Genomic DNA, 27,518 nt, shown 5'->3' with positions numbered 1-27,518 from the left:
CTTCTGTTATTACTCCTCTGTTATTTAATTCTGCCTTTATTATTGTTACACTGCTGTACTACTAAAGGAATGCTTTGCTTCATAGGTTGCTTGTTACAATATTGTTTTCAGTCTCTTGGAATTTCTAATGTCTTTCTTCAGCTGTGCATGTACAGTACATCTGTAAAATATACTCTTTTGTATCTTTGAATCTTGGGCCCCGTTATATACTGTACTATAGTACATTTTTTTCCTACTGATTTGGTTTTGAAAATTCTCTGTCAAACCAAATTTAGGCCATATATTTCTTGACTTTTTAGTGATTATTTTATTTTCCTGAGTCTTAAATAATAAAAATATGTAAGAGTCAATGTACTTATTTAGACTGATCATATGGAAATATTTTTCATAAAAACACCATTAATAGAAATACTGTAAGTCTTTTCGACACTCAAATTCTCTCTCCAGCGTTCCCCAAAAATATATTTCTAGACAACGTTAAAATATTTCCACAGCAACTTTCCATTCTTTGGTTTCATTGCTCTCGCTTATCTTTCCACAAGTTAAACTTCCACAAGTTCTTTCCACAAGGGTTTGACAAGTGAGAGACCTGGGGCAGCCAAAATGTGTTTTACAAGATACCTGTACTCTGTGTCATCTTGCATCTTTTTCTTCTTTCAGACATCAATATTTTTAAAAATATAAAAATTACAGTCATCTGTTTTTCTTGTAAAGTACTGTACATCTTATTTTTATTTAACTTTCAGATCACACTTCTACTTAATTTCTTCTTATGTGTTTGATAATACAGTGCTGAGAAAAATCTATCTCAATCTCTATCTCAATTATATTTGTGAAGTCCAAATATAATTGTGGTAATTACAGTTTATAATCATGATGTAAGAAGTAAATAAGGGCTGAGTTTGGACAGCCCTGTATAATGGTCATAATCTTTGTGGATTTGGAGTTCACTATACGGGATAGTGGTTTCACACAACATTGGAAAGAGAGAAGTTGTTGCTTGTCAGTCTGGAGATGGTTACAAAACCTTACCTTAACATTTTGAGCCCCATCATTGACTGACAATCTACAAATTAAAAACATCCCAGAGTACAGTGGCTGTCTACAACAGGTCCTCCTGCTTTAATCTTCCCAGGAATTACTAGGAAAATCACAAAAAATCAAAAACATCACTAGGAAGTCACAAAACCCTCCCTCAGTAACATCTAAGGATCTGAAGGCCTCTCTCACTGTGGGTGTCAGTGTTCCAACCTCAACCATCAGGACAAAAATGACCGAATGCTTTTCATAGGAAGATCGCCAGGAAGAAACCATTGCTCTCTAAAAAGAACGTTGCCACCTGTCTCAAGTTACAAATTTAGTTTGTTTTTTTACCGCTGTGTAATACTCTGTACTTGTCTACATCAAATGCCATTTAAAAGGAGGTATTTTCCCAGTCTAGAAGATTATATAAATTCTATTGAATTCCATTAGCTCTTCCTATTGTGTTTTCTAGTCCTCTTATTTTGGTATTGTTTCCAAACTTTACTGCTCTACCAGCTATACTTGAATTGTGTCATGTCACTAATATACAGTAAATTAATGAGAGCCATGCCCCTCAAACAGATCCTTTCTGCTGATGGTGTTCCTATAGATTTTTTCACAATCTATGCAGGAAAGTTAAGGTCTCCCATAACAACTGCTTCTCCTTGTGCTCATATACAGTATTCTTAATTTCATACAGTGTTCTCAGCGTTAAGATCTTGATTCTTCATGTACTGACTCACCTGTGTTTCCCTCAGATCACCCCAGCAGAAGGTCTGGTGTCCATCCTGAAGCGGCGGAGCTCCCTGGACGGAGCACAGCAACCTTCACAGCCTCACAGACAGGTACCCAAACGCAAAGTGAGGTTCAAAGAGCCAGATGACTGTCTTGACCCAGGTAAGTGTGGTTGTGACACTGCAGAATGTGCATCTGTTAGTCTCAAACTTTCATTGTTTGTAAAACAATAAAATAACATGATTGTTATTTGTTTTGGGCTGCATGTTAAATTGTTTTTAAAAAATGTCAACCATTTTTGTCTACCGTACAATAGTAAATAGTTTAGAATATATACCGTAAGCCTTTAATAATATATTTTTTTAAAAAATTAAATTAATTTTGTCCTGAGGGTGATACTGTGGCACAGTTGTTAACAGTGCATCCTCGTATTGCTGAGGGCCTTGCTTCAATTCCAGACCTGGAAGTTGTATATGGAGTCTGTATATTCTTCTGCGGCTCACGTGGGTGCTCCTCCTGGTTTCCTCCCAAAGTCCAAACATATACTGGTACAGTAGGTTAATTGGCCTCTGGCAAAACTTGGAATTAGTGTCAGTGTGTGCATTTGTGTCTGCAATGGACTGGTGTGACATCCAGTCACAGGGTGTGACAGGGTGTGCCGTGTCAAATCACTCATTCGTACATCCGCTTTGGACTTTTGTGTGGTAAATGTTTCTATAAGCAATATTGCTTAAGCATTTGTTTGCAATTTACAACATTTGAGATTTGAAATAGCTTCTTTGCTCCTACTTTGTACTGGCTGAATGTTAAGATTTTTAATAACTTCTTTCTTGTTATGATTTATTATTCCTGCAAACACATTTAAACTTTTTAAAGCAAAAATAAGGATAAAAGAGCTGTGAACCTTTGCCCAAGGATGTCAAACCCTTTCCAGGGTTATTTTTCAGCTCTGTCTACTGTATAGTATTGTAGGCCACACAGAAAATGAACAGCAATTCAATAAGTTTCACATGTAACATGACAGTGACGGTCTGTGCCTCTGCAGATGATGTTGGAGGGGACTCCTGTCTGCTACTCTTCCTACTGTGCCTTGTGACGGTTGTTATAAGTGTGGGCGGAACCGCTCTCTACTGCGCCTTCGGAGACGTGGAATCCACAGTGTGCACAGACTTCGCCCAAAATGTGGATTTCTATTTCAGCCAGATGCAGCACGGAATGGACGAACTGAAACACTGGCTCTCCCCTGGCTCATAGCAAAGCAGGACTCGAGGCACAATTTTTTGTGCATCTTAATTATTCCTCTATCTCTCTATTTCCCTCCCTGATAAAATCATGACACCGTGTCTGTTTAAGGATCCATACCAGTGCATTATTTCAGCACAGTGAAGAACAGCGGTCAACCTTCTGTCTTGTGTTACTGGGCAGTAGTCTGTCTCGATCACTCTGTTATTGGCCGAACTGATAAGCACCTGTTACTGCCTCAAAAGCGCAGAGATCCCATGAATTCAGTGACTAAAGAGTGCTTGCCTTACACTCGAAAGCTGGTTGTCTCTTTTGCATTTTTGATTTCCAGTGTACGCTAGTGTTACATTGGTCAACACTTTAGTGCTGAAGGCACACACCTGCTGGGCAGCTGACAGCTGGAAATTGCAGCACCAGGTGAAAACCTGTGCTGGATCCTTTCTGAAATGGAAAGAACTCAAACAGTCATACTGCCAGGGTGGAGAGCTGGGGTAAAGGCATTTAAGATTATAATAATATATTGTAAATGTTTAGTTTAAAACATAAGTCTTATCTTTTTACCAATGAAATTAATTTTGTACATTGTGAATTTCTTCACATATTTGTGTTTCTCTCAGGAGGTGAAGATACACAGTGGCATTATCTTACTTTTGAAATGATGAGTAGCCTCCAGGTAGCAATGGTCTGCGAGGCCATGATGGAAAGTCAATATTATCACAGTATGGGACAGGAAAGCAATATGTTAAACAATTGCAAACTTATTCTTCTTTTGTAGACTACAGACTCTCATCAGCTGGACAGCAGAGTATGATTACTTGTTGGTAAAACAATACCAAATGCTCAGGCTTCTGAGTCTTGCTGTTAGTGCCACTTCTCGGATTGGTGCGCTGATTTAATTTTAAATTGTTTTAAGCTTTTTCTTTTACAGTACTGTTTTACACAAGGGAATGCACTGTTTCTTCAGGGTACATAACACAGAACATATGTTTAAAAAAGACCTTTCATATTACATGTTCTCTTTAATTGTACAAGGCTTATCAAAAAGAGCAAAGGACTTTCACTGTAATAGTAAGCAAATACAAACTCATTATTACAGACAGAACTGCTGGGTCCCTAGCAGGGGCAAAATTAAGTGTTGAGGGGTTTTATAAGAGATTTTTTTTTTTGCTTATGTTGTAAGTGTCTCTGGCTGGATCAGATGACACACTTCTTCATAATGTGTGGATTGATCTATTTATTTAGTGTAAGAAAATTAAAATGCTAACGGAACATTTTTACGTCAAAATCTGTATTGATGTGCATGTTCATTTCTTGAACTGTTTGAACCTGAAGTGGTTACTGTGTTTTGGGGGCCTTTCCCTTTGTGTTTAATGTTCCAGATTTTATACAGTATGTTATTTTAAGACGAAGAATAGAAACCGACATGGGCTTGTCTAAAATGCTCAACCACTGAAAGAAGATTTCAGTTTTAATATTGTGTTAAAAGTCAGCGTTGCACCACTGTTTTGTTTTTGAAACTTTTAGCTCTCCAGTGTAAATCATATACTGACAACATATGCATCACCTCACTTTTAACGTGTTGTCCAGATTTTAAAAAAGATGTTGTATTGTAAATAACGCAAAGGGAACATAAATGAATTGGTTACTATGAAAATGTGTTGGTAATTATTTTGTGTATTATTGTTGTTTTCTTCAATGGAGTGGAGAAAGATAATAATTTAATTGCAAAGATGAATTTATAGTCCTCTTTTGAATCTGGCCATTGTCCTGGGGTAGCATTCTTGCACTCTTGAAGACGACAGTATTGACAGAATCTCCAGTAAACTGAGCTTCTGAGATTCATATCCATCTTCACTCCTCTTTCTGTAATAATGATTTTATTTGTTACATACTTTGTGAAATGGTGACTCTGGTCACCATGGCTATTTTACTTGTACTTTTTAAAAAGAACTTGGATTTGCCAGTTATGTTTCTATTTTACACCTATCCAATTTGAAATTGTTGAACATTATTGTCCTACCTGCTATGGCTCCTCTGAAAAGCCCACCTGTCCCTCATTCAACACACTACCTGACAACAGTGTTAGCTCCAGCTGAAAGAGTGGGGTGCATCTCCACCATCTTACAGGCTCCTGACAGATGCAAAGAGTCGCTGTTCTGCCAGATCATGGCAGTGTTCAAAAAGCTGGGAACCCCAATCACAATAAGCCCAGGTTCTTAGGTGCAGTGTCTACACCTTCACTGGCTGAACCACTCATGGGCCCATTTAATTACATGAAGAACAGTTACCAAACCTCTAGTTAAAACCTCTTGGCAAATTAGTCTTCAAATGTCAGCATCAGTATGGCCAGAGAAGGAAGCCATAAGTATAGTAGCAATCATTGAAGCTTTAATTTTAGTGGATCTCTAGTTGGGGGCGAATGCTGAAGTACTGTATGGAAACTTATTTTTGACTCAGCCATTTCTGCTAATTAGTCATCAGGCATCTGGAGACTGCACAGAATAATGAGTTGACATCAGACTTGATAAAACAGGTATCAGACTTGATAAAACAAATGGAAATGAAATTAAACTGAGCCAAACATTGTCGTGATCTGAAGTGTAGAATTCTGTACTTAATAAAGAGAGCTCTACAGTAACCATTCTCAAAGATCTAAAAAAAAATCATTGCCGTGTATTAAAATGATTGAGAACTGTAATAAATATTTATAACTTTTGCTCAGAAATTTAAGTCTATGTCTATATTGACGAATATGTAAGTAGGGTGGTGGTGGTTAGAGTTGATATGAATTGAGCTTATGGGTGTATTACTGTCCAAAACAAATTCAGAATTCAGCGGAGACAGAGTCTGAAGTTTTTTAGTATGGAAGCAAGCAGTAAATCTCCACGCTCAAGTTCAATCAGGCAATATTATTTTTTAACAGATTGCCCATTTTGATGCTGTCATGTTCACTATTAAATCTGAAAGAGTAAAATCTTTTTATATAGATGTTTACATGTAAAAGTAGACTCATCTGCTCCATGACTGATGTGTATCATCCACCTGGGTGACACAACAGCCATTATTCACCAGCTGAATTAAGGGGAAACTTTAGGAAGGTCAGATTGTAAAAACCCAGAGTTAAATTGTATCCAGGACACTGGAATTAAGAGACCTACTCTTATGAACAGTGTCATGGGATCTTTAATATTCAAATAGTCAGGACCTTGGTTTAATTTATTTTCTGAAGAACATCGCCTTCACTTTTTATTACAGCAATTGTTCCCTTGTACAGGACTGAGCACTTCCAGCCTTGTTTAGCTTCTCAGTTCAGACTGAAACGCAGTGATGTTATTTTTAAATGATGATTTGTAACCTTCCTGCAAAATCCAAATGAGATTCCATGATCAGAAACAGTCCTGTCTTGGTTAATATTTAAATAACAATATGTAATATGCTGATTTATAATGAACATGAAATTACGTTAATGGCCTATTTGCTAAAAACTGGCAATCCATGTCACAACAATTAATGAAATAATGTTCTGTGAAGTCAGTCCATTACCTATAGCCTGAGTTACGCTTTGTGTTTTTTTTCTGTTTAATATGTATCAGGAATTTTGCATGTTTGAATGCAGTTTGAACATAAGCAGTTTCTTTATAGCCACTGACAAAGTAATGGAATTATTTTCTGGAAGGATGGGCTGGTGACATATCTCAAGTCACTGCACAATCTTTGCAAATTAAAAAACTCTACGAGTTCCCACTGACTTTTGCAGCTCTGCAAAAACTGTATACTGTATATTTCAGTGTAACTACAACAAAAACTTTGTGTTAAGTAAACACTATGTTTACACTGTTACTCATGATTGAAAGGTATAATCAGCATTAACTATCATTCTGTTAAATCTGCTGAAGATTGCCTTTATTACATTACTGTCCCATATATAGATTAAACATTTCCCTTGTGCTTCTTACACAGGGAACTATTAATGTTGCAGAACTATGGAGGCCAGTAGCCCCCAAAACATGCTTACAGTAAGTCTCTTAATGTACAGAAAAATAGACAGTCGTGAATGGCTGAATGAATGTCAAGTTATCATCCTGAAAATAGACCAGTCAGGAGACCTTACTTAAGTATTCCTCCAAACCACTGAAGACACTGACAATGTCAAACCGGCTGACTCTTTAGACTCAGCAGTGCAGCACGAACCAGAGGGCATCAAGAGAAGCTACAGGGAAGTTCCTGTAAACTGTGGACAGGAGGCACAGCCTTTTGTCTTTACAGGAGGAGATGTGGATCAAGCTGCTCAGCCATGACGTCTTTGAAGAAACAGCTGGATGAGTCAAGTCGCGTGGCCTCCTCTTGTTTGTAACCTTTCCTATGCTCTCATATTCTCAGTTTCATCTGTTCTTATTGTTTGTATTTTCTCCCCTTAGCAATCATTAAACTGAATTTCAAAGAACAAAAGTCTTAGCCAAGTGATTGAAATGAGCAATCAGGTCATTGTCTTTATAATCTCTTATGTTGCTTTGTCATTGATCTATCAGCCTGCACCTTTAATTCGTTCACCGTCTGTCCTAGTGTCTTCTCTTGAAATTAAAACAGCAGCTTTTATCCAGAAATATCTGCATCTTATTCATATCTGCTAGAGATGAAATTACTTCTGATGGAGTTGGTGCTCTTTTGATGTCAATCTCCTTTCCAGAAGGGCACCAGAGAATGCAAATATCACAGATTTTAAGAGGGGGTTTGTTTTTCTTAAAGATTACATTAATGCACTTTTCCCAATAAAACCATCATGAGACATTATCTCCTAGGAGAGGAGACCCAGTCACATAATAGTTAAAAGTTATTTTATTTATTCTGAACCATATATTTGAATATACCAGATTTTAATAATAATAATAATCGCTTACACTTATATAGTGCTTTTCTGGACACTCCACTTACATTTTATGTAAGACATTCATGTTATGCTCTTTTTTATTTTTTGTTTCCAACAAAATGCTGTAGAGGCAAAAGCTTGAATCATAAGATATATTTTCATATCAATCACCACATTTTGTTGCATTGCCTTTCAGTTCCAGGTTTTGATATGAAACCTTATTGAAATTCACAAAATCAATATTGGCACCATGATTGTTTTTGTTACATCAGCAGAACTCTTTTTTTTTTCTCTTCTGTCTAGTCCTGTACTGAAGACTTTTCACAAAAAAAATGTGATTCCAGTTTTTCAGAAGCTACTCCTCTGTGACCGTACAATAGAGTAATAAGCTTCAGGAATTGTTAATGATATCCTTATACCAACTCTATTTTAACCTTTTCCTGTAAATGATTTATAATAACCACTAATTTTAAAACTGATTGTAAACCCTGCTCACGATTAACAATTAAGATAATTAACCTTGCACTTTATTATTACACTGTGTTTAGGATCCAAGGCATGCAAGCAGACAGAAAATTCCCTTTTATGTCAGTCGAACACAGTAAAAAAGCTGTCCCTTGTTTGAAAAACGCCAGAGAAAGGCTGCTTTATTATCGTCCACCCAAGGATACAAAAATCACCAAGTCATTGTTAAAGAAAATGTAATTTTTGTAACATGCGCTAGGTGTCTCTGGTGTAATTTGTGCTAGGGCCAGCTGGCAGGCATGACGCTAAAGCGGAGATAGACAGCTGATGTCAGCCCAGCCAACCGAATTCATAAGAGGCAGCAGCACGGAAGCGAGACGCTCCTTGTTCCCCACTTTAAGTTGGGAAGCTGTTTTCCAGGGTGGACGTGCAGGATTCGTCACCATGGCGACGTCTAGCTCCAGCACCAGGCCTTACGAAATTATTGTCTTTGGCGCTTCAGGGTTCACTGGACAGTTCGTAGCAGAAGAAGTTGCTCGGACCTCGGCCGAAGGACCGAAGGGGACCCTGAAATGGGCCCTCGCGGGGAGATGCCGCCAGAAGCTGGAAAAAGTTCTGGATCAGGTCGCGGAGACGCTTAGTAAGTACAGTACTTGTGCAGGCCGGACACGAATTCTGCAGGACAAAAAGAGCCTGATTTGTAAAAGAAGCTGTGAAAGGATGGGGTATCAGGCGAGAACAACGTTAGACGTGTAGCTGCCAAAGACAATGACATGCCATATTAACATTATCAGGCACGGTGGTCTTCGTTTTAATTGTGTTTCTCAAAAGTATTTCCGTTTTCGCTTTCTGCGATTTTGAACTGGTTTTGCAGAGCAAATTTTTGTGGCGTAGTTTGCTACAATATTTGGCATCGCGGTGGTTGTACTTGAACATGTGAGAAACTCTTGCCCGCCTCCATCCTCCATTCTGCACCACAAGAAAAAGCTACATTGTGTGTTGTTAATTTGAAATAGTGCAGGTATGCATATACAAGTATTTGTAGATCACTGCAACTGTTACAAGCCTCTCTTTTGGTGTCCCAGACTTTGTTCATTTGGAGTTGTTACGCAGAATCAAGTATGTAAGACAGTCATAAATCTTTTCCTTTTTATGTTCATGAATGTGAGTGACCTGAGCAATATTTTCCAATGGGGATTATCATCGAGGCAGAAAAATGTTTGCTCCGTGCTTGCTGTTCTCTGAGGTAGCAGCTGCGTGGAAAATATCCAGTGAAATGACAATGTGGGATTACGTTCTTTAACCTTGATAATGTCAATCGACTGCCATGACTAAATCTCGACTCACGGTATAATTTGCCAACAATTTTGTGATCATTTTTAGATTGTGATGAAAGCATTCATTGCCCCCGTTATAAATAGACGAGCCTTTTCTGCATGAATAATGAAGGGTTCCATTAGAAAGAATCAGTCTTTAACTTAAGTCTCTTGTTACTTACCACTAACAGTAGACTGCATTATTTAAGAATGCAGTGAAGTTTTTTTCTTTTAATATTAAAAGGACAAACAAACGTTGATTAAAGGAGATCAGAAATTATATCGTTGTCATAATTTCTTAACAGATGCCGTTACCAAGAGCAATTTTGTGTTCTATACTAAGTTAAACACTAAATTCTACATAAAGTGTAGGTAGAATACGGTATAAGCAATACGTAAGATTTTATTAAAACATTTAAACACAAGTTTGAATGACAATAAGACTTGACATGTTGCCTGAAATTGAATTAAGATTTTTGGCATTTCTACATTTAAAATGACCTTTGATTAAACACTGTTATCACACTCAGTAATTTGTGTGTACTGTGTTGCTCTGCAAAAGCAGTAGAGAGTAGTTGGATTTTGGACTTCAGACTGAAATTTGTGCAAGTCTTCACTGTAGGAACTTTATCCCAATTGCTCAAGTCTGCCCAGCTGCCAGGAGTTTTATGGTCTCACCCCAGTACAGACACTAGCATAAAATTCAGCCTGGCAAGCCTCTAGGCTTCAGTGGGGAGTTTATTTGGCTGCACTACCAATATGTTGTTGAAATCAACTCTTACAGCGAAAGAAAGCATATACTTTTTAAAATGTATTGATTACCTCTAAATTTTGTATGTGTCATACTAATCTGTAATAAAAAAAATACATGAAAACTCCCAATACTAAGAGTTTTAAGATGACATTGAGATGCCATCAGTTTAATTTAAATACACTGTAATTGCCAAGTGGCAAAATGCAAATAAGAGTGGCATTCTTTGCATGGTGGAATTAATCCATGTGGGGTTTTAATGACCTGCATACTGTTTTAGACCTATAAACCAGAACGGGTGCTTGATATTTCACTCAGGGAACCAGCTACCTAAGGTCCTCCTCTTTTGTGGACCACTTAGGTTAAAAATGTGCAAGAAAACAATTCAGTCAGTAATGTTTCTTAAGGTTATAGCAATGATGCCAGTCCTCACACTGGGAGTAGTGAAACATGCCTGTAGGAGGTACTGTTCTTCGAATGAGATGTTAAACCGAACTCCCGAGTCCTTGGTACTTGTAGATCTCAAGGCATGTTTTGTAAAAGTAATAATTAATCTATTGAAGCAATTTCTCTCTTAGTGCTTTGTTCTGTAGTGGGGTTGTTTGCCATGAATTAAAGAATTTCCTAAGTGTAATAATAATAAAAAAGGTATTTTTCTAATGATGACTACCAGGAGGGTACTGCACCTTTTGGGGGGATTTGAATTTAGAAGCATTCAGTCATTAGCTCTAAATTTTGTACGCCTACATGTCATATTCATCTCCATAATTAAAAATACTGTATATGGAAACACAGAAAACAGTGTCCCAGGAGACCATTGCTTTAATTTAGATTGAATTGCCATGGCATGGGACCATTGGAGCCTCAGCCAAGCACAGATACCAGATGTCTGAACCTGAGGGTACATCTTTACTGAGAGGGATTATATTTACAGTGCTTTGGGGTCTGATGTGACAAAAAGCAGTACAAAAATAAAATGATTAATGTTAAGGAGATACATAGAAACAGATATGTGTAGTTCTAAAAATGACAATATGTTGCTCTTTTTGATCTGTACATTTCCAGTAGTGGAAGTTGATCAAATATCTGTGCGGTGGGTGTGTCTAGTTTTAAGACAAAAGAGTGAATTTTTAAAATAGTCTGAATAATAACAAAGATGCTTTTTATTAAGACCCTGATGGGATGAGGATATAGGTGAAACTTTTTCATTGTTGTTTTTCTAATATATTAATTAAAAAGGCTGGAATGAATTCATGCTCTGTGTTTTTTTCCAGGTAAGCCAGAGTTAAAGTCAGAAGTGGATATAATAATTGCAGATGTTGGTGAGCCAGACTCCTTAGCTGCTATGTGCAAACAGGGAGTCATTGTTCTCAACTGTGTGGGACCAGTAAGTACACAATAAGTTTGTTTGTAGCAAACTCAATGGTAGGAGGCATTCATGGAAAACATATCTAGTTACTTGACAGCAGCTATTTTCTATGAGAGTAATTGAACAGGTACCATTGCCTCTTGGTACAGTCTGACTCTGAGAATTTGTGATCTTCATTTTGCAGTGTCAATGAATTTCAAGTTTCAGAAGGCAACTTGGTTTAGTTTAGATATGATTTAAAGTTTGGTAAAGTTATTTGCTGTAAAAATAGAAATAGTAGACTTATCAAAGTAATACATGTCATTTTGGACAATTACTAACAGTTACTGCTGGCATTGAAACATAAGGGCATAAATCATAGACAGTAAACAATAATTGCCTCCAGCACATTTGGCAGTGCTATCCAGCACATACCGATTTCTCTTATCATATGTTGCAACTAGCTAACATAACTGCTGTTGACCTTTGGTATTGTTGCTATATCAGGTTTTGATGAATGTTGTTTAGTTATTTCCTTTTTATTTTCTAAATGCTTCGAGAGGACATGATCTAATAGCAATTCATTTTGATTTTTAAACTGCAAGTGCACATAGAAATTGGGGAAACTAATACAAAACTACTTATGTTAGATGTGAAAACTATTTTTAATACTTTGTACTTTTAATGTTGTGTCTAAAAACAAAAGAAGGCATACAAAAATTTAAATTCCTGAAATAACATTATGTAAGTTAAAGAAATATTGGGTCATTTGCACTATGATCATTGTGTATGATCAATAGATGAGAAATACTGTACATGTACTGTACGCAGCAATATACAGACAAATGGTAGGAGCACTGAATACATGATTGAGATATTAATGAGATGTTGAATCTATATTCCTTCTAAGAATCATGTTTTGCAAGCCTTAGTACACATTATTGAAAGTTTTATTTCCCGTTTGTATCCTCTCCCTTTAGCTGTTGTACACAATTATGGTAATGAATTTAGAGCACTGTTTGTAAAATGAGTTTGGACTTCATAACATTGGGTAACATTTTAAATAAAATGTCCTCTCATCAGTACAGGTTTTATGGTGAGCCTGTGGTTAAGGCCTGTGTTGAAAATGGAGCCCACTGTATTGACATATGCGGGGAACCTCAGGTAGGTCTCATTGATTTTTGAATTTTTTTTTTCAAGCATGAAATCCCAGCTGTTTGTACAGGGTGATGCCAGAAAAATGAGCTGCTTTTGACTGGTCAGGTTATCATGTAGAGAGTTTTTAACACAATAAGCAGATGTGTGTATATACCAAATGATATATTTACAGATATAAGGAAATGGCCTCCAGATTTATTTCCACTAAGCCTCAAATCTAGACATAAATAACTTCTTGATTTGTAGAGAGGTTTATTTTAGATATCTGCAGTTCATTTCCATGTACCCTTATAAGAATTTGACACGCCTTCAAACTGAGCTGAATTAGTCTTCAGAATGCTTTATCAGTATCCTTGCCTCCATTTTACATGTGATTAAAGAAATTAAGGATATTTAAAGATATCCTGAAATGCCAATACAGATAATTTATATAGCAGCTTTAAAAGTAGCATTTCAAAGCACATTACAGTAGGTGTAAAAATAGTGGTAAGAACAGGATATTGCAGAATAAGAATATACCTGTAAATAACACAAGTGGAAAGAGGTGCAGGACTAGATACATAGTCATTAGAAAAGGAAGCAGCCATAGACACTGATTAAATAAAAGCCTTTCTGAAAAGAGAGGTTTTGAGTCAACTGTAGATTTCTGCACTCATGATACGTGATTCTCCAATATCCTTAAGGATAGAGCAAAAGAAGGCCCCATCACCTGTAGAATGTAAATGAGCTTGGGGGACATACAGTATAAAGATCAAACGTCAAATGAGCAAAGTTCACGAGGTGGGGAGTTGTTGGATGCTAATTCAGATAGGTACCAAGGTGCCAGGCCATGTAGAGCCTTATTGGTGAGTGTGAGGATTTTGAAGTCGACTTGAAACCTGATAGGAAGCCAGTGCAAAGACTCCAAGACAAGCATAAAATGATCTCTTTATTGTGACTTAGTATTCTGAACATACTGGAGTTTGTTTTGTATGGATTAAATAATCCAGTGAGTAGGGCATTGCAGTAATAAAATCTAGAATTGTTGACCAGCTTTTCTGCTACAGTCAGAGACAACATAGGACGTAGTCTGGCAATATTTATGAGATGGAAGAATAGCACTTTTACAATATTCATGTGCATGAAGTCAAGCCAGGATCAAATATCGCCCCTAAATTCTTCAATTTTGATTGAAATTCGAGCACAGTGCATTCCACAGACAGGATTTACAGTACGAGTGGGATGATCTCAGTCTTGTCTCAGTTTGTCAATGAAACTGAGTTATCGTCATCCATCTTTTTAAATCGGAGATGCAATTAAGGAGAGCTGAAAAAGCAACTGTCAGGTTTAGTATGGAGATAGATTTGATTATCAGCATCATTGCATTCAGACCATGTGATTTTAATATCTGACCAAGCAGGAACATGTAAATGCCAAACAGGGGACCCGTTATCGAGCCTTGGGGGACACCAGTCTTAATGATCCCAGCTTCAGAGCTAAAACCCCCAAGTAAAACAGTGTTGGCAATCGGTAAGATATAAACATTTTAGAGCAATGTCAGAAACTGTGTCTCAAGATGGGAGAGTAAGATGTCATGATTAACAGTGTCAAAAGCAGCCCTTAGGTCTAGAATTAGGATAGAGACCCAGAATCAGCTGTCATACCTATAAGCAGATTGTTAGTACTGTAACTTTAACAAAAACAGTTTCTGTGCTGTGTAATTGTCTGAAACCAGATTGTAAGTGTTTAAATATGTTATGTGTAATGAGCTGATCATTAAATCGTAACGGCACATTCAAAATGTTCACAAAAAAGGCGGTTAGATATATGATGAAAATGAACAAGTAATAGGTTTATTCCATGCTGAAAAAAAGAAGAAAGAGAACACAACGTTTCGGCCGTGGAGCCTTCTTCAGGTGTGTCACACCTGAAGAAGGCTCCACGGCCGAAACGTTGTGTTCTCTTTCTTCTTTTTTTCAGCATGGAATAAACCTATTACTTGTTCCTTTGCAGCCTACGCATGCTGACGCAGCTACCCACCTGAACTACTATGATGAAAATGGTTTAGGTTGTCCATAGCCATGTTTGGTTTTAGGCACAGACGTAACTGAAACAAATTTAAAGGCCTTTGGGTTGTAACTGGGCGTTCCAGTTCCCTCAAACCACACAAGAATAATCAGAAGGTTAATTGGTGTCTCCAGATTTTCTCTTTGGCTTGAATTCCTTTGTGCTCAACACCTAAGGGTCATTCCATGCCAACTCAACCTACTGGATCCAAAAAGGCACAAAGTTTGAATAGCAAATTCTGAGATACTGGTCTGATACAATGTACATTTTCTGGTGGACCCTATGTATTTTTAATGGGAGATAACAAGATGCCCTAACTTTGTAGTCAGGACAAGGAACATATGAAGGTTTACAAACAATTTGAGGACATTTTGCCCATGTAGGTTGTTTGGGTTTTAATAGTTCGTCATCCAGCTGTTTCTTGAAAGAACCCAGGCTATAGACTTCGACAGCATGGTTGGGTCACATGTTCCAGACACCTAAACCTTTGTTTGAAATACATCTTCTGTTCTCAGTTTTGAACATATTTTTTCCTTTAGTTTCCACCTACTGTATGTAGGTCAGTTGATTCTGAAACATTTGTCCAGTTTTGTTGATCTTTGAATAAATGCAGAAATGTGTTTTTTTTTTAGTTCCTGGAAGGAATGCAGCTGAATTACAACAATGCGGCGGCTGAGAAGGGGGTTTATATAATTGGGAGCTGTGGTTTTGACTCCATTCCTGCTGACATGGGAGTACTCTACACTAGAGACCAATTTAAAGGTACTTTACTGTCTATGCATTCTTTGCATTTCAATATTTCCTTTGCCTTTTAATTTCCTTGGAATATATGGTCTCCGAGTTGGGGGAGATGTAAATAAGAGCATTGGTATTTAATTTTTCAGTTCATGAAGCATTGCTGTTTCCCGTAAAGCTGACTTTTACATGTTCGTATTTCAAATAAAAAATAAAGTTAAGCGATAAGATGCAATTTAGAGATACAAATTTGTAGGCATTCACATGATGTGAGCCTTAAAGAAATAGTCAAAGGAAAACTCTGATTCCATGAGCCTGATAAAGTTTGTAAGGAATGACCTTTTTATTCTCCAGTAGCCAAAATGCTTAACATTTTCAGAATTTCGGATGAATGGTGTTATTGTAGACAAGTTGAACTCTGATAAATTCCCTTTGAATGCTTTAAAACTTTATGATGGTAGCTAGAGATTGACAAACTTTAGCTCTTGTACACAAATCGTTTGAAGTGCATAGAATATGGTAAAAACATTTTCTATGCATGGTCACATGTAATAAAAGAACAATTGAAGACTTGAAAATGTAAAACAATGTTCTACATTTTATTTTTCAAAGAAATACGGCCATGTAAAATGCACTTATCAGTCATTCCAATCACAATTTCACAAAAAATGTAGGCTATTCATTGCTCTGTATATGGGTTTTTTTTCCATAAGTAAATTATTCACCAGAAATTAATTCCATTCATTTTTAACAATGATTACTTAAACTATCATAATTTTGATTCTTGTACACTAGAAATGTTTGAAATAGTATCGTTGGGATGCCTCATTCTGCCACTGGCAAAATCCATACATAGATTTTTAAACTGAAGCACTGAAATGCAAATCAAACATGCTTTGGGATTAGTGATCAACATCACCTGTAACTTCTGCTACATGGCTTGATGTGGCAAAATTATCTTAATAGATGTCATGTATAAGAAACAGAATCAAGTGCGTTTAAATAGACATATGAAGAAAATAACACCAAAAACAATAACCATAAAGGAGAAGAATGGATAACAAACACTAAAGTAAATTGCTTAAAAAGCGGCTGCAGCTGGTTACATTGATCATTTATAAACAGACTTGATATTCCAGTAATTAGATTTAAAACCTATACTTTGTTTTTATGTACATGGAAAACTATACTGTGACATACAGATTAAATGTTTGTATCATTTACATATTTAATTTGTATTTTCAGGAACACTGACAGCCATTGAAAGTTTCTTGACTGTGCACACTGGACCTGAGGTACAGTATGTACTGTTTGTTTTGAGAATTTTCGTTCTCCGATTCCATACTTTGTTCCAAAGCATAGTGGCCTTTTCTCTGTTAAAGTGATTTCAACATGCTTTTCCTGTATTATTATAATTATTGCCTTTCCTAACCCTCCTCACGAATTGCAACAGTGTGGTTAAAAATAAATCTTCCAGTTACCCTAATTATGGAATTTTCTTTGTTGTGCAGTAGATAAGCTATGACAACATTGGTGATAGAGATGATTTTGATCTATGAATATTTTTGTTTTTATTGAAGGGGGCTTGTGTTCATGATGGTACCTGGCAATCTGCAGTCTATGGCTTTGCTGATAGTGCGAAGTTACGGTCTCTAAGAAGGAAGTTTGGTTACAAACCCCTTCCAGTTGTTGGGTCTAAAATCAAAAAGAGGTATAGACATGTTTTATGATGACTGCATGACGTTCAAAGTTTTTGATCAAATGCAACATAGCTCTGCTTTTTTTTACTTGAAATATAATACAGCTGAAATTCCCAAGTTATAAAATTATTATTTTTGTATTAACATCTTCCCTTTCTGCGTGTAAATGTGTAAACCTCTACACAATTAAATTATTTATAAATAAATTAGTGTGTATAGTTCCAGAATTCAGATTTTTCCATAAAAAATTATACTTTAATTTTGCTTACATGGAGACGTGGATGACAATATGTGGAGAAGAGCATTCTGTCACGGTTACCTTTGAAATAATTTAAAATGACACCATTTTTTATATTTTAATTATATGTATACAAAATATATCGGTAGGAATCAGTGAAGAAAAATAGTATTGTCTCTATCCCACTAAAAATCATTTAACATATGCACAGTTATATAATTGAAATGCAAACATTTAGAACTTTCAGTTACTAATACGAGACTATTAAACATAATGTTGAGTATAATACAGTTTTTTTACTTGGACTAGAAATGGTGCGGGTTATTAAATTTTCTCTTTCTACACAATGTGCTTTGTGATCCTTGTGCGTGGTATGCAGGAGTGCCCTCTTCTACAGTGAAGAAATACAGCAGTATGCAGTTCCTTTCATGGGAGCTGATCCCTCCGTCGTTAAGAGAACTCAGCGTTACCTGTGTGAAGAGCTGCAGGAAACTCCTGTAAGTTATCACAATGCTTAAAAAATGCATCTGGTTGGATGCACTTTTTTCCCTTTTTAGTCAACTATAGGATAGTACTGAAACAGTTTAAGTACCACTGTGGTAGTTTGTTTATTAAGAGGGTATTTTAACTGTTACTATGTTGGTGGAGATCTCCCAAACTTCATACCCCTTCACAGAATACAGAGGATAAGGTATAGGGTATAAGCAGGTACAGTGCTCAGAAAAGATTCCAGAGTCACCTGGGTTAATCTGTATTTTCATATTTTAGAATTAAAATGCATTTAGATCTTCATGAAAGTTATAAAATAAAAGATTAACATAACCAAACTCTGTTATTTATCTGACCAGTTTTTTTCCCCATGCAAAAAGATTCTCATTGACCAACAAGTTAATCTTTTTACTCTCAAAGTATACTGTCATCTTTCGAGAGAGCATTCTTCCAGCAGTGTTGCAGATCATCCAGTGAGACTTAAGACTCACTTGGCACTGTGAACTTGAATTTTTCCTTGGCACTGTATAGTATCTACACATTTAGTGAAAACCAAACACAGCCTTCCAAGAGAAGATCCCATCCTGACCGTCAAGCATAGTGGAATTATCATGGTTTAGGGATGTTTTGCTGCCTGGATCTGGACAGCTTGCCACCATGACAGAACCATGAATTCAAGAGGAGGTCATCAGGCCATCAGTTGTCAGTTGAAACTGAGCTGAAAGTGGGTCATGCAGCAAGACAATGAATGTAAACATACAAGCAGACCTACAACAGAATGGCTGAAGAGGACTTGGAAAATCCAGACCAGAATCCCACTGAAATGTTCTGGAGGGTTCTGAAGCAAACTATTGTAAGGAAACCCTCAGATATAACAGACTTCAAGCAGTTTTGTATGGAAGAATGGATTGAAATCATTGCTGCTTAAAAACGTGCCATCAGTTACTGAGGATTCACATACTTATTCACTTGAGGATATTGACTGTGTGGTCATTTTGTTAAATAGGTTAATCATGTTATTTTAAGACTTTCATTAAAATCTAATTATGTTTTAGGTCTAAAACATACAAGAACATGGATCAGCCTAGGGGGTTCACAAATGTGTTCTCTGCACTGTATATGTAGCAACTACTTTCTTGAACTGAGAAATGATCTCCTGTTTACAGGAGATCTTGAAAGAGCAATATCAACATATGAGCTCTGAAGAACAGCCTTGTGCTTTTGTGCGATAAGAGAATGACTGGATCGCTTAAGAATATGGGGACATGAGTGTTTAGAATATCTGTGGTAAACCACAATACCTCAGTTTCATCCACATTTCCATGTTGTTTTGAAGTACCAGTTTTCTTTTCTAGAAATACATGCTTGATTATGCATTTCAGAAGACCTAAGCTTTATGTTTTCAGCTAACTCGAAGGCTACCTTGTTTTTTTTGTGTGATTTTTTTTTTATGTTTTATAGGTTCAGTATGGTGCCTATGCAGGAGTAGGTGGCATTGGCTCTGTTGTCAAATTAATGTTCGCGGGCATGCTTTTCTGGTTCTTGGCCAAGTTCAGTTTTGGAAGAAATCTTCTGATTAAGGTAGGTTCCTTCTGTTTATTTACATTGTTTTAAATATGCAGTGTCTTGCAAAGGTATTCACCTCCTTCCAATGATTCCAAAAGGAATTTTCTATTTTGTTGAGTTATATGATGGCATATAATTTCAAGTGGCATGAAATGTCAGTGAGTTAATGTTTTAGTCACTACAGAGCAGACCTGTCTGTGACAGAGTGGCAAACTCACCTAAAATCCCACATCAACTTTGCAATAAATCATTCAGGTGAAACCACAAACATTTTTGTGATCAGAAGAGACAAAATTTGAACTTTTCATTTGCTTTTTGGGCTCCAGGAAGGTTGTGGTTTCAAGTCATGAGCTGCATAAATGAATGGAAATGCAAGTTTCTTTGAATAAAAGCATCAGACAAATTAGTAATAAATAATAAATGCAAGGAATTACCGCAGTGGTTAGCATTGCTGCCTCACAGCACTGGGGCCCAGGGTTCAGTTACTGGGGTGCTGTGTGGAGTTTATAAGTTCTCCCCATGTACAGTACACGTGGGTTTCTTCCAGGCACTCCAGTTTGTTCCCACAGTACAAAGACATGCCGTACCGGTATGTTAATTGGCTTCTGGGAAAACTGGCCCTAATGTGATTGTGTTTTGACCCCCCTGAATTGGATAAAACAGTTAGGAAATTGATAGATGCAAACCATTACATCTGGTGCAAACTCAACACAGGGCACCACTCGTTCAAGTGACAGGCATGGTGGTGGCAGCATTATGTAAAAGTGGAAAGACTTGAAAATTGCTGTCCGTCAACATTTCTCAATTGCCTTAACAGAAATTGAGCATGTTTGAGCATTCTTATACGCAAAGTTCGTAGACATTTATCCTAAAAGACCTGCAGCTGTAATTGCTATGAAGGGTGCTATAGCCTCAGAGAGAGAAATACCTTTGCAGTCAACTTATTGTTTTGGATTTTATTTGTAATTTGTGCTGTCATTTAACTTCTTCCATTCATTAAAGTGTACTGTTTGAGGATTAAGGTTTTGATTAAAAACATTTGCTTCAAAAAGTGTATATGTGTATAAATGCGGTGCCATTGAAAGGGAGTGAATACATTTGCAAGATACCGTATTACTTTCTACTTTGATTTCTAAATGAGTATTTCAGTTGTTGGGGTTTTTCTATTTTGCCTACCAATAGCATATTTCAGAACTACTGTAGTAGCCCTGTGGCAGTATTTCCATCCGGTAATAATACTTTACATTTTTTTTAAAATACAGTGATCTCTTCCAAAACTCTCTCCTTACTAGCCAGTATCTTATGTTATCATCTTTTATTTTAGTTTTGCTTCTAATGAAACATACTTTACTAACTGTTCTGTGTTGTTTTTTTTTTCAGTATCCTGAATTTTTCTCCTTCGGAGTTTTCTCTAAGGAGGGCCCAACAAAAAAGCAGGTAGTTAATTTTTTGTTATCCAGGAGATGTAAATCAAAATTAAGTTTATAGAAAATGCAAATTCTAAGAGGCTTGTTTCTGAAATGTGGGGCACACTGGTGTTCAGTTCAGAATCCAGCTGATATATCTGTCATCTTCAGATGGAGGGATCTTCGTTTTGCTTTTCCTTCATTGGTGAGGGATACACTGAGGACCAAGATCCTGAACAGGGCAAACCTAATTCCAAGATCCGGACTCAAGTAAAAGGACCAGGTACCCCATTCTGTATAGTGTTAAACCTAACTACCATAGTTACATTTATTAGGGAAAGTTCATTTTGAGCAACGATGTAGAAATTTCTGAAATTTGTTTTGTACTTAATGCCGTTTATTAGATAAACATAACCAATGATTTCTACATTATTAGAAAGTGAACCATGTTAAGGACTGTTGGTATAATAGCCACATTAATGAGTATACTGAACAGTAGAAGAAATATCAGTCTTTGTGTGTCTTTTAAATTATCTTTTAAATTAAGAATAGTCCCTGAAATATTTGCAATGTGATGCAAATCAAGCGTCAAAGATGTAGTGGCTAAGCACTAGTAATATATTACATTCAATCACATTGATGATAAAATTTAAATACCGTAAAGGCTTCTACCTACATCATATCTAATCAATCAAATATGCACCTGTTATGAAGAAGGCATTTTCTGGTGATATATTTGTGAATATAATTTTGCTATTTTAAGTGATATGTTTTTCAGTTCTCTGTATATTTCTGCTGTTTTCATTAATGTTTAAGTCAGGCTTTCCCAGTTTGTTTTAAAGTGACAGATTTGCTTCATATTACTTTGTGTTTTACAGAGGCAGGGTATGTTGCTACTCCTATTGCAATGGTGCAAGCAGCCATGACACTGTTGAATGAGCCCAAATCCTTCCCAAAAAAGTGAGTCTGCATGTCACCCTGATTTTAAAACCAAGCAGAATGGCTTTCAATTTTACTTGCAATCCACTTGCTGAAACCGGTGCATTTGGGACCTTCAAGGAGTCTTGCTTGAGATTGGACTGTACCAAGCCAAGTGGCCAGTTCCTGTTATTGTTGCTTATGAGGTTCTTAGTTCATTTATTTCTGGTTGAATATGGGGAAGGGTTAGTCATTTATCAGAAAATAAATAAGATAATTACAATCTGCATGTACCTAATTACTGTAATTTGTAATAACTGCATCTTAATATTACTTTTCTTTGCTGGATTCACAGGGGTGGAGTGTACTCTCCTGGAGCTGCCTTTTCAAAGACCAATCTGATTGAACGACTGAACAAGCATGGAATTCAGTTTGTAGTGGTTGACACAGCTGAGGCCTAAGAATCCACAATGCCAGCTTCCTTCATTCTGTGGTGTCACAATGTAGAACACACTATGCATTTACCCTTTCCCCAGTCTTCAAAATTGCTTAGCCATACTTGCAAAACATAGAAGTTAATAAACACAAGTAGCATTGACTAATTGCCTGTCTTGCATTCCATAATATAATGGAAAACTCCATGGAAAACTGTTGCTAAAAAGAGCTTCAGTTTCATGGTTATTAAGTGTTAACTATGTTGGATTAAAAAAAAGCTGTTTAGTCTTCAGTCTGCTTGAAAGCTTATTTGAATAATGATGAATTTCAAACATCTGTGTATAACTTTTATTCCTGTTTGAAACAATGCAGTAAAGTATTTCAAATTTGTAGCTTCATTATTTATCTTTTTTTTTCCTTAAACTTCATGTTCAGTGTCCAGTAGCATTAGCTCCCCATTTAAGTTTTGATGAGCATTGTCAATATTGTCTATATGAGTCCTTTAATTGGCAAGCAGGATTATTGGACATCTGTATTTACTGGTCACTATCTCTATGTTGAGTCATTATACTGTACCTTTTGTTTTAGAATTGAAACCCCAAATTAATGCCAAACAGCTTAAAAAGGAAACTTATTCTGCTCAATTCCCGCAGAACCTATTATTTAAGAGTTATTTTATGGGAATAAAATTTCAATTACGTTATTTTCTTATCCCATGAATAAAACAGGTTTAATATTGGAATACAATGTTCATGTTGGGAGAAAAGTATTTCTCTTGTGTCTGAATGGGAACACAGTATATTTTTAAAACAACAGAAGCACTAAACTTAACAGACAGTATTAAGCACTTTGCATCATGTTTGCTTTGAAAGTGGTATTTTTCTTCTCATAAATACATTGGGATTCTGCATGTGTAGGTTTGCTGCTATATACCTAGTATTGCACTTTTGATTTTGGGTTGTCTTCCAACCAAATAAAAATGCTGTTTCCATCCCAAAAAGAGCTAGAGAACTCTTCATTGCACGAGGTGTCAGAAAACGATTTTTTGAACTATTGTCACATTTAAACCTCCACTTTATTCTTATGTGCTATGACAAACATCTCATTTACATACACAAGATGCCTATATTGCATGGCTTTAAAAATGGCCAGCTTTAGAATACATATATCTGTTTATTGAAAAGTACAAAATCAGTAGGAAATTTGGTATAAGTAATACTTTACTTGCTAGTTTAACCTCGATATGGGGATAGAAATAATTTATTTTGTATGGTAAAATCTCAGAGGGTTTTTTATGCTTTATATTAATTGAAATGACAGCAGTTGATGCACTTAGCTGCTGAGCAATCAAGTGAGCGAGATGTACCCAGTGGCATTCTTGTATTCTAAGAGCCACTTAAATACAAACTGTAAGAAAGTTCAGCGATCACCATATCCCAGACCTTTCACGCTTCCTCTTCACTATAGCGGCCACATCCTGCTTCAGCCTGTTGACGCAGCATTCCAACTGGTCTGCAAAGTCCTTCAGCATGTTTGCCTGCTCCTCTGTAAACCTTTGCAGCTTCAGCACGTCTTGATCAGCCTACGCAAGTGAGAGGAACAAAGTTTTGTCATTTACATCTGTGCACACAGGGGCTGAAGATTTGACAGAATGTGCTTTCAAAATTGCTGCACTATTGTTAAAATTCATATTCAGGTCAGTGTCCAGCTGTCCATTTTCTATCTGCGTCATCCAATACGGAGGTGTGGGAGAGCTGGAGCCTATCCCATCAAGCAGTGGGCATTAGGGAGGATACACCCTGGATTTGATGCCAGTACATCACAGGGCAGACACAGACAGGCACACAGTCACACCAGCGCTGATTTGTCCAGAAGCCAATTAAGTTTTAGTAGGTCTTTGGACTGTGGGAGGAAACCACAGAACCAGGAGAAAACAGAATATTTGATTACTAAAAGTTAACGAATACGTATATATTTTAAACTATTTAAAAAGACTTTCGTATGGTAGACATTTTTAAAAACAATTTAGACGCTGCACAAACAAAACCCAGCATTTCACAAAATAATGGTAACGTACGTCAGGCCTGTGGCGTCTCAGTCGCTGGAGCTGTCCCCTCACAGAGTTCATACTCTGATAGAAGACTTTGAGGGCTCTTGCAAATTCAGCATCACAGCTTGTTCTCAGACTGCCTCTTCTCTCTGACTTCGTGACCAAGGCAGGATGTGAGGCACTAAGTCTGCGGTTGGGGAATTCAGAATTTTGCTTTGCTTCTGTGTCAGAAAGACATTAAAAGACGTGGTGGTATTAACGTTATTATAAATATATCCCCAAAAAATTCTAAAATTTTATTCTAACTGAATTACATTTAAGTAAAAAAAGTACCAGAAGTCATTTAAACCTATATAAGTAGATCTCAGTTTGAAAAAGTGATTGTTCTAGTTCACAGTATGTTGAGGTTATACTACCTTATTTTATAATATTTATATTTATATTAAAAACTAAGGTTAATTTAAGTTTGTGGGAATGTGATTATGTGGATATTTCTTTTCTGACAGCTTACCTTCAGTGACAGCAGTGTTTAATTTGTCTCTAAGTGTGCTATTTTCCCTTCTTAAACTTTCATTGGCAATCCGCAGGCGCTCAATCTCCTCTTCCAACTTAATGAGTTTGGAGTACGGTTTACTTAGATCACTTTCATTAAATTCCTATGAATATACAAATGTATATGTAAAACAATCTGTCCTTACTAGAGCATGCAGTCATTTGTATTACAAAAATGGTGATGTTTTCAGACATACTCAAGAGAGCTTTTTAAATATGTTAATTCACAGCTTTTGACTAAATACTTTTAATAAATCCAGTTTCCAAATTTGCCTGTAAATTTTCAGTTCAGTAAACTTTTCTTTCTTGTTTTTTTATATTTATAACACACCAAAAGTTCAGGCTGCATAAGCCTGACCTTATCTAGAAAGTAACTTCACCATTCCTTGCCTTCTGAAAACACTGTGGTTTGCGCAAGCCATGCTAGCAAAGTCAAAAGGCCTGAGCACTGCTTTTAATAGACACAGTGTTTGGTTTCTATCATCCACAGTTATGTCCAAAGAAAGCAGTAAAAAAAGAAACAACAAGCATGCCTTTCTATTTTAAGATGCTTACAACACGAGAAAATTGTAAAGCTCACATCACTGCCAACAAACAAAATGTGTGCTTGTACTTACTGCAGTGCTCTCTGAAGGCCTCACATCACCAATGACAATGCTACCTTCCTCAGTAAGGACTACATTTTCCAGAGAGCAATTCTTCTCGGTGCAGCCCACTGTGTAGATTATAAAGGTTTGTTACAGTTCCATGTTGTAGATTTTATATAATGGTTAATTCTCTGACTGCTTTTAGGCACTGATCTACCTAAAGTAGCAACATTACTGGCTGCTGCTGAAGTTTATTGCCCTTTTTCCTGCGCAGTGAATTACTATGAAAGTTAAACACTTCAAAATACTTCTGTATCTTCCTCAGTAGTTTCTGCTGTGGCCTGATAAAACAACACTTTTCTCATTTGTGGTATTGTTTGTAGAGTTTTATCCGAAATGGCCAAATGCACAAATAAATTTGATGGTACTGTAGAACATCTACATAAGGCTTTAGTGAAAACCAGAAGACAGCCACAAGACTCTCCCATGTTTAAACATGCCCAGACCTCCTCACCACAAGCAACAGTCATAGCTGCAATCATTCACGGCTAAGCAGGTAGCATGGGGCTTAAAGACTTTTCTTTTACTCCTTTTGAGATTTAGCATTAATCTGACAGACCACTGCAGAGACAGTGGTAAATACTTCTCTGTTTCGAGGGTCCTGACTATCAAGCCAAAGAATTTTCTCAGTCAGGTTAGCTCGTGTGATCTGCAAATTATGTCTTGTAAAGATAATTTGTGGAATACTAAGAGTCCTGCCCAGTTTCCAGAGCTCTAAAAAGATCTCACTTAATTTCTGACTGGGCATGGCAACTACTACAGGAGAAGGTACAAGTTCAAACATTTCAGTGGATTAAAGGTTCAGAGTAAACAATACTGCACAGTAACTGTGAGAACGTATAACTTGCAAATAAAGTTGGACAAAAGCTGTTCTATTTTTTAAACTTTCTTTCTTTCTTCATAGTTATCAGCTTTTAAAAGACATTTTCTGTCACTTTCTGAGCTCTGCTCCCACGGAAATTATTTCAATATATGACATAGTGTGTGTACCAAGTATAGTACTGTACTTAAAAACACCAATACTGATAAACCACAGGACAGCATTTCTGGTCAAACATCTCAGATGACTACTATTTAAAAGTGTTGTCAATAAAAACATAGTTGTAATGATTTACTGTGGTCTGTAAGTAATGCCGGTTCTACAGTTGTATTCAAGTCAACAGAACCGCATGGAACAGACTAACCTTGAAGACCCCACAGTTCAAGCACCAGGGCATTGGTCTGAAGGTAATTGAGAAAGTCCTGTGAAACACTCAAGACAGTGAACTGCATTTTGTGGTCTAGCACAGGATTCACATTGTGCCAAACAGGTACAGTGTAAAAGGGCTGCGAATTTTCATATACACTAAACCTGTAACAAAAGTGCAATGAAGATAAGACATATAAAGTATATTACAGTACAAAAATCTTAGAAGTACCATATAAAGTACACTCTGACAAAGCACAGAATATTCAATGTACAGCATATGTAAAAGTGTCCAAAGCATCTCTAAAAACTAATCAAAGTAAATAAATGTAAATCTTAATAAAGAAGGAAGAGAATTTTAAATCCTGTACAGAGGAGTGGGGTGTGCCTTGCAATAAGTGATTGGGTTTTGAACTTCTTTGGGGTGATTATAGGGGAACACATTTCAGTAAAATGTAGATTTTTATATTCACTCCCTTCCAAGGCAGTTGGCCAAGGAGGACACTTGTTAGGGATGATCTTTAAATGGCAACAGTTCAATGGCAATGGGTTCACTGCTATCAATAACCTGGTCATCACACCACAAAGCTGGCCTGATGGCAGAGTGGTAACCCCATCTCCAATCCTGAATTGAGTTTGAAACAA

General features: G+C 36.7%; 3 protein-coding genes across 8 annotated transcripts in view; 2 read left to right on the top strand and 1 right to left on the bottom strand.

Annotated features, from left to right (window-relative positions):
- The window catches only part of cnsta (consortin, connexin sorting protein a), a 53,644-nt gene extending 48,990 nt beyond the window's left edge, over positions 1 to 4,654 (top strand). For all 6 annotated transcript variants that reach the window (XM_088906548.1, XM_088906540.1, XM_088906514.1 and 3 more), the window contains 2 exons: positions 1,782 to 1,920; positions 2,804 to 4,654. In XM_088906548.1, the coding sequence (XP_088762674.1) occupies positions 1,782 to 1,920; positions 2,804 to 3,012 (348 nt within the window). In that variant the 3' untranslated portion in view covers positions 3,013 to 4,654. The remainder of the gene's footprint in view (positions 1 to 1,781; positions 1,921 to 2,803) is intronic.
- Positions 4,655 to 8,594: 3,940 nt separating this feature from the next.
- On the top strand, positions 8,595 to 23,438 carry sccpdha.1 (saccharopine dehydrogenase a, tandem duplicate 1). Its single transcript, XM_088908818.1, has 12 exons — positions 8,595 to 8,972; positions 11,674 to 11,786; positions 12,831 to 12,911; positions 15,584 to 15,713; positions 16,932 to 16,981; positions 17,267 to 17,397; positions 18,004 to 18,121; positions 19,575 to 19,694; positions 21,060 to 21,116; positions 21,257 to 21,368; positions 21,964 to 22,045; positions 22,359 to 23,438. The coding sequence occupies exons 1-12, from the start codon at positions 8,660 to 8,662 to the stop codon at positions 22,462 to 22,464; spliced, it is 1,413 nt and encodes a 470-aa protein (XP_088764944.1). The 5' UTR covers positions 8,595 to 8,659; the 3' UTR covers positions 22,465 to 23,438.
- Positions 23,159 to 27,518, bottom strand: part of kif28 (kinesin family member 28) — a 22,363-nt gene continuing 18,003 nt past the window's right edge. Inside the window, exons 18-22 of the mRNA XM_088908814.1 lie at positions 26,872 to 27,038; positions 25,658 to 25,755; positions 25,000 to 25,144; positions 24,516 to 24,709; positions 23,159 to 24,020 (exon numbers count right to left, since the gene is read on the bottom strand). Of these exons, the coding sequence (XP_088764940.1) occupies positions 23,865 to 24,020; positions 24,516 to 24,709; positions 25,000 to 25,144; positions 25,658 to 25,755; positions 26,872 to 27,038 (760 nt within the window). The 3' untranslated portion in view covers positions 23,159 to 23,864. The remainder of the gene's footprint in view (positions 24,021 to 24,515; positions 24,710 to 24,999; positions 25,145 to 25,657; positions 25,756 to 26,871; positions 27,039 to 27,518) is intronic.

Source organism: Atractosteus spatula, chromosome 2 (assembly GCF_055471065.1).
Source record: "Atractosteus spatula isolate fAtrSpa1 chromosome 2, fAtrSpa1.hap1, whole genome shotgun sequence".
NCBI classification, from domain to species: domain Eukaryota; kingdom Metazoa; phylum Chordata; class Actinopteri; order Semionotiformes; family Lepisosteidae; genus Atractosteus; species Atractosteus spatula.
Note: the sequence above shows the minus strand (reverse complement) of the source record. Positions and strands in the feature narration are given on the sequence as shown.

Coding starts and splice junctions, on each gene's coding strand:
- sccpdha.1 (XM_088908818.1), top strand. CDS start 8,660: ATGTCAGCCCAGCCAACCGAATTCATAAGAGGCAGCAGCACGGAAGCG. Junction 12,912..15,583: donor ACATATGCGGGGAACCTCAG/GTAGGTCTCATT, acceptor TTTTTTTTTTAG/TTCCTGGAAGGAATGCAGCT. Junction 22,046..22,358: donor CCCAAATCCTTCCCAAAAAA/GTGAGTCTGCAT, acceptor CTGGATTCACAG/GGGTGGAGTGTACTCTCCTG.